The 13,637-nt window shown below is 44.9% G+C and overlaps 1 protein-coding gene across 2 annotated transcripts in view; it reads right to left on the reverse strand.

Moving 5' to 3' along the window:
• Positions 1-13,637, reverse strand: part of cyfip2 (cytoplasmic FMR1 interacting protein 2) — a 33,550-nt gene that overhangs the window by 16,959 nt on the left and 2,954 nt on the right. Inside the window, exons 2-13 of one of the 2 annotated variants that reach the window (XM_061725807.1) lie at positions 7,605-7,754; positions 7,423-7,512; positions 6,758-6,835; positions 6,114-6,215; positions 4,869-5,050; positions 4,688-4,784; positions 2,739-2,867; positions 2,549-2,653; positions 1,753-1,835; positions 1,422-1,659; positions 1,107-1,259; positions 60-199 (exon numbers count right to left, since the gene is read on the reverse strand). In XM_061725807.1, coding sequence (XP_061581791.1) covers positions 60-199; positions 1,107-1,259; positions 1,422-1,659; positions 1,753-1,835; positions 2,549-2,653; positions 2,739-2,867; positions 4,688-4,784; positions 4,869-5,050; positions 6,114-6,215; positions 6,758-6,835; positions 7,423-7,512; positions 7,605-7,721 — 1,514 coding nt within the window. In that variant the 5' untranslated portion in view covers positions 7,722-7,754. Of the gene's footprint in view, positions 1-59; positions 200-1,106; positions 1,260-1,421; positions 1,660-1,752; positions 1,842-2,548; positions 2,654-2,738; positions 2,868-4,687; positions 4,785-4,868; positions 5,051-6,113; positions 6,216-6,757; positions 6,836-7,422; positions 7,513-7,604; positions 7,755-13,637 lie in introns of both variants that reach the window. The other variant, XM_061725806.1, reaches the window with a different exon arrangement.

Consider the following 13,637-nt stretch of genomic DNA (forward strand, 5'->3'; position numbering starts at 1 on the left):
GAGCAGGTGAAATGCAGCAGCTGCCCCGGATCTAGAACCAGCGGCCGACTCCTGTTTACCTGATGAGCACGTTCTTCTTCTTGCGGACGGCCTGGCGCAGCGGCTCCCTCAGGGTCATCTGGGCAAAGTCCTGCAGAGCTGCGTAGATGGTGTTCCTGATGGCCTGGTTGAACACCGACTCCATCCGCCCCATCAGAACCTGCGCAGAATCATGGTTGCAGGACTGCAGGGTCTAGATGTCTGACATGTGAACTAGGGATGCCCCGATACCGATATCAGGGCCGATACTGCTCTCATATCCTCGTACTCGTACTCTCAAAGATTCTCCGATACCACGCACCGATACTTCCTTGTTGTTGTAGTTACTGGTTAGTGACTCTAGGGGGAGATGTTGAGTCTTCCTGGCTGAGCAGCCGCCGAGCCGCCACTGCTCAGCCAGCTGTTCCGTGTTTCAGTTTGTTCTATCTTCCTTAATTAAACAAACTGGACGGTTGAGTATTACCCTTACTCTCAGGGAACTTTATTAAACACTCCACGTAACTCACAGTACAACGTGGTCTCATCGCATGTACATCAACTGCACATGTGCGGTGCTTCACCTGAAGCCGTCCGTGTGAAACAACATAAACAATCGCATTGTTACATTCCGGTTAACCGTTAGTCGGCTAAGTTTAGCGTGGTGGTGGGAGGAGAGTGGTGCCCGTGAGTGAGACTGGTAGCGCCGTTTCAGGCAAGATAGCGACAATTAATGCAAGCGGGACGTCAGCAGGGTGGACATATTTCAAAATAAGGGACGACGACAGAAGCAAGACAGACTGCGGGCTGTCAGCGCGGCGCGTGGCCGGGGTGGGGTGGGGGCTGTTGTGCGCGCTCCCAGCGCGACTGGAGGAAAGCCGGGCTGGCTAAGTTTTGTTTAAAATTGAATTTCTGTTGCAAATAAAACCTGTCTTCATTTTTTGTCTGCATTTTTAGCCTAGTTATTTTTGTGGTAGAAGTATTGTATCGGTACTTGGTATCGGCGAGTACACAAATTAAAATACTCGTACTCATACTCGGTGTGAAAAAAATGGGGGCATCCCTAATGTGAGCGTCTCTGCGGGTTTTACCTGCAGCCCCTTGATCATGGCGATGACCTCCACCAGGGCGAACTTCTCCTCGCTCGTGTAGTTGTAGCGCGTGGCGCGTTCGTACTCCTCCGCCGTGCCGGGGCAGTCCTTGTTACAGAACTTATCTGTGGGGTGGACCAGCTTCCACGAGTACTGAGGGAGGGAGAGGCGAAGGGAGAGAGGGAGATGGAGAAATGGATACAGAGGGGGAGATGGAGAGAGAGAGGTGGATCAAAACCAGAACTATCAACAGAGAGCGAAACTAAACGCAGCAGGTATCGCCCCCTGAGGGACCTCGTCCTCTGTCCCACCCACCACTTCCATGACGTGCGTGCTCCACTTGGACAGCAGCTGCAGGCCGCGCAGCGCCAGGTCGAACAGCTCGCGGTACTCCTCGTCCGACTTCTGGCTGTCCAGGCCCGAGCCCGTCACCACCTCGCTGTTGCTGTAGCGCGCCAGCTCCGAGATGAAGCGGATGTGGTCGTCCCGGATCTGCACCATCTGCTCGCACAGGTTGTACTGGGGGGAGATGCTGCTCTGGGTGCACGTCCACCTGGGGGCAGAGGGGGGAGACAACGGCCACGCGGGGTTTAGGTTTTGGGAGGGATGGAGATCAGGAGATCAGGAGATTCCAGAGTTTACTTACTTGGACTTGTTTTCCTCGTAGTGCGCGCTGGTCTCGATGTAGCGCGACAACTCGATCTGCATGTCTCCGAACAAGGGGACAACCTGCAGCTGGACAACAGGCCGGAGTCAAGTCTCACCATCAGACTCCACGCGCAAGAAGCACGGCATATACAGTAATCATTCCATTTTCGCGGGGGTTACGTTCCAAAAAGAACCCGTGATAAGTGAAATCTGCGAAGTAGCAACCTTTTTTTTTTGTTTACAATCATTATACAAGACTTCAAATTGCAGGGATCAGCCCCGCCCCACCGCCACCCGATTAATTGGATTTGAACGGGAGAAAATGAAAAATGATTATGAAAAAGTACAGTAGGACACATTGTGACTGGCGCTTATTTCCCTGCTCTTCTGAGCTGCTGCATCCTGACTCGCTCTGTAGCGTCTTTTTCCTCTAAAGCCGCAGTGCAAGTGTGTTTTTTCCAGAGAAGAACATGGTTATGGGTCGTTGTTGTAGCTCTTTTTTATTCCGGGCAAAAAGATTCTTATAAACCGACATGCCACCATGGATTATATCTGAGAACTGTAATGAACGATTCATCAAAAGGTCCCGTTCTTCAGCTTCTGCTAAAGCTCATTGGCCGTTCTCAGCTTGTTGCTAAGCAACCAACGTTATTGACACAGGAAGTGAAGAAGCAGGGAGACTGTTTAGCCAATCAGAATGCAGAACACAACACATGCAAATCCGTGAAGCAGCGAGACGTGAAAGGTGAACCGCGTTACAGCGAGGGATTACTGTAGACGAAAGGGGGTCTTACTTTGAAGAACTTGTCGATCTTGCTCAGGTTGATCCTCTTCTTGGCATCTAGTTTGTAGATGTTGCTCACGTTTCCATCCATCAGGTACAGACCGAAGCCCATGACCTGTCAGACGCAGAGAAGACACGCCGTTTAACGCGGCTGTCGCTCCGTCACCGGTGCAGAAGCACAAGAAAACAGAGCGTTTTACCTTCAGCAGCATGTGCTTCTCACTGGGCGTCAGGTACATTTTGTTCTCATAGTAGTCGACGCAGATGTTGACGATATCTGCTAACAGCTCCTCGTACCCGGGAATCACCTCCAGCTGCTGGTGCAGGCACTGCAGAGACAGGAGACCCAAGATCACCAAACACAGAACAGGAAACGTTTCCCGTACCAAAGGAGTCCCAAAGCATGACCCATCCACCCCCGTGCTTAATAATCAGAGAAATGCTCTCCTTTTCTGCTCAAATATTCCCAATAGTTTGAGTTTAAACAAGTTTGTGTGAGCTCTTGGTTCATTAAAAAGATAACTGTTCTGTGTTTTTAACCACAAACGCTGTTTTATGTGTTATTTGAGCACAGTTGTGGCCGTATCACAACCTGATTACCCTCCAGATAATTCAAGAGTAGCTGTGTTAGCTAGAACTAACAAACTTAACACTGAAAGTGGCTGTTTTAGCAAAGATATGCTGCAAAAACAAGCTGCATCACAGGGTTCCAACTCTTTCCCTGAAATTATTTTCCAGGACTTTTCCAGGACACTTTAAGCCGACATTTTAATTAAGGCTGCTCCTCCTCCCTGTGGTCTCTGTGAGCATCTCACTCTGTTGACAGCTGCTTTTACTGGAAATTAATGAGGTTAAGTCTAAATGAACAGTCATTAATCTCTCTAGTTTCTTCCCCCATCTATCTGTGCACATACACAGTATTTTACAGAATGCCTAAAGTTTTTTTTTCCCCGATTACTTTCTATTGTCAGACAATAAAACAAGTGTGAAATACCGGATAAAGCGCAGCCCATTGAAGAATACAAGTTAACTTAGTTAGCTCCTGCTCTGCTGAAATCAGAGTTGCAGCTAATTCAGTAAAGGACACGCCCACTACAGCTCTCTGCCTCCTGTCACTCAACACGGGACAGGGAGGAGCTTGTGGCCGTGGGGGAGAAAAACCTCACATCCTGGACCAATTACAAACAAAATTTTTCAACTTTCAGCATTTAGTTCTTAACGGCATCTGAAAAGTCTCTAAATCTGGCTACAGTCAACTGGAAGCTCTGGGTTGGAGAACTGTTCTGAGCAGAAGAGGAGATTTGATTGGCTGGTAGCATCACATGGAGCAACAGATGTACATTAGGGATGGACAGTATGGACTAAAAAAATGTATCACGATAATTTCTGGCATTTATCCCGATAACTATAAAAATGAGGATAAAAAAATACCAATTCAACTCCACCTTTTTAACTATAAATCTATCTCGCTCTCAGATCCGCCATGTTTGTTACACAAAAACGTCATCAACGGGAATTTATCCTTTTTTTTTTTTCCTTCCTTCCTTCCTTCCTTCCTTCCTTCCTTCCTTCCTTCCTTCCTTCCTTCCTTCCTTCCTTCCTTCCTTCCTTCCTTCCTTCCTTCCTTCCTTCCTTCCTTCCTTTCTCCTTTCCTTCTCCCCTTTCCTTCCTTCTTCCCTTCCTCTTTTCTCCCTTCCTCCCTTCCTTCCTTCCTTCCTTCCTTCCTTTTTCCCCTTCCTTCTTTTTTTCCTCCTGCTCTCTCCTTCCTTCTTCCCTTCCTCTTTTCTCCCTTCCTCCCTTCCTTCCTTCCTTCCTTCCAAAAATCAGCTTTACACAAAAACATCATCAAAGGGAATTTATCGTTTTTACCGCAAGATGACAAATTCTTATCGTGAGGAATTTTTTTGATGGTTTATCGTGAACGGTAAAATACCGCCCATCCCTAATGTACATACACAGAACCTTTAACCTGTTTAAATTCACTAACAAGTCAGGGCGGGGATACTTTTCCAGGAAAACTTAACCGTTTCCAGGAACTTTTTACCTTTTTTTTCCTCATTTTCCTTATGTTTGAGGACCCTGCATAAGTTAGAAATGCAATCCATACTCATCACATTTTCCATCAATGATTAAAAGTCACCACACAAACCTGAGTGATCCTGTTGTGGTTGGCTAGAAACATGGAGAGGTTCTGGGACTCCTGGATGGACTGGGGATCCGCCATCTTCCTCAGGAACTGCGCTGCCCTAAAGGTGCGGGGAGAGGACGCCGTTAGTCCGACAGCCACGCGCAGGAAAAGAGCAGACGCTTCTTTATCCGCGGCTCAGTACCGCTTGTAGGCGGAGTGATCGTTCTTGACGCTGCACTTCATGTTCTTGAGCTCGTCCAGCACGGCGAACATGTTGATGAACTTGCCCAGCGTCAGCAGGTAGGCCTCCGACACAAAGTCTTTCCGTCTCTCGGCGTGGCACAGGCGCTTCACTTCGCTGCAGAAGCGCTCGATGGCTTTCCGCTGGGGAAATGTGAAACGTGGAATCAGTTAGAGATGATTTAAATCAACAAGGAAAACACTTGAAAAGGCAAGTTCACCCCCCAAAATAAATATATATTTATTTATCCTCTGGTCTGTAATGGCGTTCATCCACCTGGACTGTTTTAGTGTGACCTGCCAAGTCGTGGAGACACTGGCCTTAGAGCTATCATTTGTTGAATTTAGCAGAGGTGAATGTCATCCTGCCTAGGGCGTTCAAAGAAATACGTTTTATCAATGGCAATGCATCTGTAGAGAAATCATGAGTCAGTTACGTGAGCATTTCTGCACATCTGACCAGTATATTAGGCTCCAGGAGTCATTTTAGATTACCGGTAGATTAGATTAGATTGTCCTTTATTTCCCCCTCAATAGGGAAATCCGCAGTACACTCAACATACACATGCAAGGAAAGGATAAAACAGTAAAAAACATATATATAAACAGTTTATACATTGGAATGAAAAATAAAAAGTATTGCAGTACGGGAAAGAAAGAAAAACAGTGCAAAAAAAGCACTGTTAAACATCAGCTGCTTCTCTGCCCAGAGAGACGATGCAAGGCTTGTGTCTACGGGAGCATGAAAGGAAGTGAAAATTATATCTACCTCGGCTCGTCTGTAAATGTGTCTCTTTTTCTACACAAAATTTTTCGACACTGATATCCATACTCCCTTCTCTTGTCATAGTCACTGTCGACACTTTACTTCACATTGCCACTTTACACTGTATATTTTATTTATACCACAGTCACTCTAATGTACATTTTTTATGACATTCTTATATTTATATATTTTTGGTACTTTTTTTGCACATTTCTTGTACATATGAGACACGCCCCACTTATCTGTTTATTTTATTTTATTATCCTATTTTATACTTCAACGTCTTGCTGCTCAGTTGCCTTGAAATTGCCCCTCGGGGATAAATAAAGTTTTTCTGAATCTGAATCTGAATCTAGTATGAAACCCGAGTGAAACTAAAGAAATAAAACACTCATCTGTTGCAATGTTTCTGGTCCAGCTGTTTATTAAAGTGGAACGTACCTGGAAATACATGAATTTCATGAGCTTGGTTACTTCTGGCTCCAGCACCTCCACTGTTTTCTCGTAGATCTCCACTCTGTTGGGCTGCTCGTTGCATTTCACCTGTCAACCACAAGAGGGAGCCATTACGCCGCGTGGCTTTGCAGCAGTTCAGTAGGTTTGTGCTTGATAAAGATTATTTGAAGGCTAAATCTCAAGCAGTACATACATTGGTTAGTTGAAGTTTACTCTAAGGTTTCAGATGAGCATGTATGTAAGAGTCAACTTAGGGGAATGATTCATATAATGATCATTTTGCAGTAATGAAGTCTGGCATGCGCCACCACAGGAGGCAAATTGAGGCAAGTGTTGTGCTATCCAAACAGGAAATGTTTCCAACAACGTGGCTGTCAGAGCGCGTTAAAGCCGAGCAGAAGCACAGCCCAGAAAACCATGCTTCTGACTCAGCATTCACATGGTGTCAAGTTTAGCGAGCCACATTTCATATTCAGCAACTGCTCCCACAGTTACAGCGTTTAAAAAATAATCACTTCATGAAGGTACTTCAATTCTTCTTTTTTTTAATCAATGGGTTTTCTCCAAAGAAAATAAAAAGAAAGGTAAGAAAGGCATGAAAAGAGGAGGTGGCTGGGCATGTCATGAACCTGGGGGATGGCTCTGGAGCAGCTCCTCCACGTGTAGAGCATCACGGCGTACTCGTGTCCTTCCTCCAGCATCTCGTTCTGCACACACGGCAACAGACAAACAACATTACTCATTGGTGAATACTGCAGAAGGTGCCCTTATCCCCGTACATCTACATATGCCTAAACCTCCTGCTGGCCGTTGTGCCAAGCCGTCTCAACAATGTCAGACGAGTCACTTGTTTCCAAACTTAATGAATATTTTAGCAGGTGAACTTCTTCCTCTTAGAAATGAATGCTCATTGGCAAACAGGCCCGGCCTCAACTTCAATGATACTTCCTGACAGAGCAAGGTTAAATAAAGCACTACTTCCCCTCTTTGCTAGTCAGATCACACTCTCCATTCATTCACCATCAGTGGAAAGAGATTACTGGTCCACTGCCCGCCTGACTCACTAGTGTGTGAGTGGAATGTGTGTGTGTGTGCGAGTGTGTTTGTGTGTGGTTTCCACAGGCCTCGCCAAATCCTGACCAAAAACAGCAGATAACTAATTCACATAAAAGCAGATCCACCTACTTCTCACAAGAACTGTGAAATCTAAACATGTTTCATTCCAGGTCGTCGGTGTGAAAGCTTGTGATAATCGGGCGTGATGGAGGCTTTTGTTGTTGTCGTTGTGTCTCACCATGCTGGAGTGGACCGTGGCTTGCTCGATGTAACGAGCGATGCCGGTCACGAACGCATTCCTGTCCTCAAAGTTGGTGTCAAAATTGGCCTGCAGGAAAGAGGGAGACGAAGGAGTCAGAGGGGCAGCTGAAAAGGTCCCGGCCGCTGGGAGTGGCGGCAGACGGCGGCGCCGGCGCGTACTTGGTACATGATGGAGGAGGGAGGGGGCTCGATGCATGGCTGCTGGTCCGGCAGGGGCAGCTCCTCCAGCAGGTCCACGTTGGACAGAGCATCCTCCAGGGTCACGTGGGTCGTCATGGTAACGAGGCGTCACTCAAACAACAGCCCTATCTGGGAGAGACAGGGACAGAGGTAAAGCCGGGGTCACCAACTATATTTGTCAGAGGGCCAGAATTTTACCGGACAGTCACTTTGGGGCCGGACCCTCAAATAAAAATTAAAGGGGACCTATTATGAAAAACAAGTTTTTTCTTGCTTTAACATATATAAGTGGTCTCCCCTCAGCCTGCCAACTCAGAGAAGGAGGAAAGCAACCAAATTCTGCAGTGTCTGTACAGCCGCCCGGATGAGCCGTCCAGTGTGATGTGGATCTACGAGCCGTTCAGATTCTGCTCCCGTCGTTACGTAACCAAAATGTGATTTACATTGGTTGGTCTCCGATGCGTGAAACCACGCCCACAACTAACTCTGGCCGGAACAACAACAACTAACTCTGCCGGCCGGAGCTTTCGCCATTTTTTGGTAGCGGTGTATCGCGTCATTCAGGCAGCCAATCAGCACAGAGCCTCATTATCATAGCCCCGCCCACTTAGAATCCTGCATAGATAATGAGGTTAGAGACTGGGATGATAAAGACATGGCTCAGAGGCTGAATTTCTAATTTATTTAGCAAAAACAATCAAACGCTTGTTTTTAAGACATTCAAGGCCTGTTTAAAATAGGGATTAGATGCCATAATAGGTCCCCTTTAAATAAAAATCAAATTTTGGCACATTATTATTTGATGTTTATTGTTTATATTTTTTTTTCCATTTCATTAGAAAGCTGAAGGCATTTTTAGCCTTTATGAGTCAGTCTCCTATCACCTATACCACAGTCATCCACCAGGAGTGATAGAGATATTAATTAAGTCAACTTTATTTACAGAGCACTTGAAAAACAAACACCACGGAAGTGATAGGAAAAGGCTTCTCAACACAGGTAAAAAGGCTCTCAAAGGCCATGAAACGAAAAGTTGATGTTGAAAACAGATCCTTTAACAATGACTGGACTGAAAAGTATGCATTTATCATGCCAACCTTCCGAAATGCGTCACCTGTACGCCTCATTTGCAACAAAACTGTTGCTGCTGATCCTCATAATTATGGAATCCAGTCACTGGCCAGGTTGGACGGTTCGGATTGGCCGCCAGTTGATAATCACAGAGGTAAAGGACGTATGATGATATTATGTTTATGTAATAATTGCTCGGGGGTCATGCTCTGGGTATCTTGAAAGATCCTAGAGACAACTTCTGTTTAATAGACGCTATATAAATAAAATTGAATTGAATTGAATTGATGAGCTGTAGAAGCAGGAAGATGCAGGATTTGGTCGGGTCCCAAGTGTCTGAGAAGAGAACGAACGAAGCATCTGTGACGGCACGTCAGAGCATCACGCATCGGCTTTGTGCTTTACTGGCCCGTCTCAGGTCCAGATCTGTCTCCTCCTAAAAATGGCGGTCTCCCCATAAAGAGGAGGCTCTAACACGGGATACCACAGACTCTTCAGCTGAAATCTTTTTTTTTTGTTTTTTTACTTCTTTTTTTTTTAATGAAAATTCTGTCAACAGTTACAGTATCAGGTTTTACATACTTCACAAAGCAATTATTCTCATATCAATGTCCTCATTGTCCAGTGGTGATGGTGGTGTCCTCTTGTAATCTTATAATCGTGGTTTATATGTCATTTTTTCCATTACAAATATTTCTTCCACAGTGCTCAGCCACTGCCTCACGGTCGCTGGTTCTGCTTTATACCATAACCTTGTTATTGCTTTTTTACTCGCCCATAGCAGAACTTTAAGAAGATATTCATCCTCTTTCTGTATTATATCTTGTGTCAAATTTCCCAAATAAAGTATCACAAGATTTGGGAATCTCATATCCTATTATTTTTCTTAAACCCCACCATATTTTATCCCAATATCCTATTATCTTCTGGCAAGACCAGAAAATATGCATATGTGCCACATCCATGTGTCCACATAGTCTCCAGCACGGCTGCTGGTTACATACAGTTTCCTTCTTAATGTTGGGAGTTATAAAAAATCCGACTATATTTTTCCACTTGAATTCTCTCCAGATCCTGGAGCTAGTGGCCGTGCACTGCGTTTTACAAATATTAAATCAACAGCTGAAATCTTGCCTTCAATCAAATCTGTTTGACTGTTCTGGAAGAGAAGTTTGAAAATCACTACCGCAGTTCAAATTTAAAGGATATTCAGATGAAGCTTCCTCAGTCACAACAAACACCGTTGACATTTCTAGAAGACTTCATTTCCTCACACGAGCCGTGTTTGGGCTGTGCGGTGCGGTATTTCTGTCCATCCTGCACCTGCATCTCTTCCCTTTACATTTCAGCAGCAGACAAACACGCAGGGGGAAGTGAGGGGACGAGGCCCTGCGCAGTTTCCTTTTTTTGGCTTTTGGTTTGAATGAAGGAATACGTGAAGCATGAAATTCTTGAAATGTCAAGACCTGGAACCACCTCTGATCTGACACAGGGAGCAACGCTGACACTGAATGACACTCTGACAAACACAAAAGGTGGTAGGTTAAAAAAGGCGGCAGATGCATCGACAAATGTATTTTATTTGGATATTTTTGCATGAAATACTGGGTTGTATAAGAGAACACAGCTGGTTTCGTCCTCATGGCTGCAGCTATTGTGGTTCTTTTACAAGTTGACACTTTTTAAAGCTTATTGTGAAAAAATAAATACTTATTTTTTTTCCAGTGATTGAAAACAGTCATTTGGGTGTGTGAAAACCTTGTCAGTGACGTAAGGGTCGTCTATGTTTTGAACTGTACCATCCAGTGTTGATTTGCAATGACATTGCGATGACATCACAGACCCAGATCAGAGTAGTGCATCAAGAATCTATCTACATTCAATATGAAATGGTTTGGGGTTTTTTTTGTATCTCAGACGTAGGAAGAAAAAACCTTAGAGTTACTCCCCGTCTGTGTACAACGTTTTTTCTCAATACATGAGTCAAAATATAATTTGCGTGATGTTTGGAAATTTGTTGTACAAAAAGCTAGAAAAGAGACTAAAAGGAGACGTATATCTGTTGTGGGAGTTAAACTATGGAATGACGCTAACCTAGATTTACGAATGTGCAGCTCATTTTCGGCTTACAAAAAAAAGATTTGTAGAGCAATCTTTGAAAGCTACAAATGTTAATGTTTATTTGTTTGTTGCTGTTCTCTGATATTTCTATTTAAAAAAATGTCTTTATATGTAAACCTTATTGGTCCTCCTTTTCTGGTTTAGTTTTGCTATTGTTTTTTTTGTTTGTATGTGCCTTTTTCAGTCACTATTTTTTCAATAATGTTTGTGTTGATAATGCTTGTAGTGTGATGTGACTGAATAAAGAATTTCAATCAACCAATCAAAACCTTTAGTACTGATTTTTTTAACCGATCTGGCAGAAGCCAGGGATGTAGGAAATGGAAGTTGCTGACTCCGCCCCCTAAAACTGGCCATATTAAGAAGACATACAATTGTGATTGATTTTTTTCCCGAATCCCTTTCTTCTCCTGTGGTCTTAATTACTACCCTGTGATGTGTCATAATTTAGTGAAAATAATGAAGATGTCTCTATTTCAGGGGGCGGAGTCAGCCAAGTCCTCTCCACCCCCCTCCTCTTTTAAAATAGGTGCTAAATCTTTGTGCGACCCGCTTCTGATGGACAGCAAATGCAGAATGATGTGAAGCAGGGTGGAGAAAAACCTGCCCATGTTGGCTACTCTGATGTGGGTCTGTGATGTCACAGTATCCTCTACATCTGGCCAGCGTGAGCGAGACTTCTTCAAACGTCAACTTCCCCAAAACAAAAGTCTTATTGGCTTATCGTGATGAAAAACCAATGTCACCAAATACGGACAAAGTGATTATTTTCTACATATGTCCACTTTACTACCACGAGAGGCAATAAAGTTTCTTTTTAAACTGAACTCAGAGTAAAATAAAAAACTTTCCGTGCGTCTGTCAGAAATGTTTGTTTTACGGAGCTTATTATTGGAGGCCAGAGACACCATGAGAGGACCTGAGGGCCCAAAGGTGGCACTACGGAGAACCCTCTTCCCAAACAGACAGAGAACGTATCGGCTCATCATCATCATCAGCAGAGTTTCAGATGACCGTGTAGGCCCATGCATGAATGAAAGATGTCAACAACAAAAACACTTGCACAAGATCTCACAGAAGAAAAAACCTACAACATAAACACTTGTGAGTGTAAATGAGCTGGAACGAAGGCGGGCCGGGTTTCCTGTCGTACCAAACCGTCACATTTAACACGCCCGAAAGTTGCCAACTTGAAAGCAGAACCTTGAACCCACAGGCAAAAAAAATCAAAGCAGCTGAGTATTTTAACAACAGCGTGACTGGAACCAGATGAACATACGAATTAACATCCATTAATGAGGTACACTTGCTGCCATTTTTGGGCTAAACTTTTATTTTCCATGTCTAAATTCGTAGGAAATATCAAATATTGTGACAACATCGATGGCAGGTAACCTAACATCATTGGGAACAACCGGATGAAATATAGGCGCAGTCTTTCCCTCTCCTGTACTGATATGTGCGTGTCATGGCCACCAACTAAATGCTCTGCGGTCCTTTGGCGACTCGCTTCATTATTTCTGGCCGCGAAGCTCATAGAAAAGGGAAGCGAGGGGGTTTTGTCAAGCAGACAAATGCGCTCAGTGCCATCCAGCTCCCATCTGCGCTTGGGAATACAGACCCGGCCTAAACCCACGGGCCGGCTGAATAAACTTTCCCACCCCTGTACCAGACTGTGCTCAACACTTGGCGTGTCTGTTGCATCTCTACAAAGCAGAGGGCCCCCTTCATTCTCCGCTGGGCCCTTGGTAACGAAGCTCAGCCCCGACCACTAAAGGAAGCTGCACAAGATGACGAATCACTCCGGAGAATCCCACGCAGAAGCTGGACGGAAAAGATAAGGGGGAAAAGGACTTTATGACTGTGGCTCCACGGAGATCTGGAGTCCGATTATCAAATCGTCCGATGATGACGGCTACGGACCACGAGGACGTGAGACGGTCCTCCATAAGAGACGAGCATGCTCAGTACTCCAAGCCATGTGTGTAACATTGTCCCAGTGAGAAGAGGAAAGTGTGTCAGCTGCAGCGCCGAGCCACTGAATGGGATTCCTCCCAACCCCCCCAAGGGAAGCGTTGCATATACATATCCACGCTCTCCATAAGAAGTGACCCAATCCGTTCAGGAGGAAGACGCTCTTGAGCATTTAGATGCACACACACGACCACGTCCACCCCGTTTATACAAGCATATGGTCTACGGTGCCACCACGCATGCACAGCGGGATCGTAGGGACGGTGATCCGATTCTAATGACCCGAGCCAAGGAAACGCCAGGTTGAGCTGACAGTTGAAAGAGCCAAAGAGAGTCTCAAAATCTGCAGACTTTGTGTTTTGCATCAATCTCTAATCTGCACCCGAGCGCATGGCTGCACCTTTGCAACAGCTTTTACCTCTGCTTCTCTGCTGCTCTGCTTCCCCGTGAACTGTCTGGGTTTCTCAAAACAATCCCCTGCAGGTTATAAAAGCAGCATCAATGATATCAGCTGCTGTGAACTCAACGTGTCTGTAACACCACAAGGCTGCCATAGAGATGCCAAAGCAAAACTGACTCAACCACCAATGTGGAAGGGCTTCAACCCCTTCTCTTAACTCCCGCTTTTATCATTCATACTTTCTAATAGTGTGAAGCCTTCCTTTACCCTTTACCACTTTGTATTGCCTCATTGTCTGAAATGTGCTTATAAATAACACAACCTCGCCTTGTCAGTGAAACAGTTTGTTTTTAAGGGTAAAATATGAATAAAATAGCCCCCGAAGACTCTGAATGGTTAAAAACTGTTCATCGAAAGACCAAAGGTTCTGGTTTCTATTCTCACAA

Source organism: Cololabis saira, chromosome 7 (assembly GCF_033807715.1).
Source record: "Cololabis saira isolate AMF1-May2022 chromosome 7, fColSai1.1, whole genome shotgun sequence".
Classification (NCBI taxonomy): domain Eukaryota; kingdom Metazoa; phylum Chordata; class Actinopteri; order Beloniformes; family Belonidae; genus Cololabis; species Cololabis saira.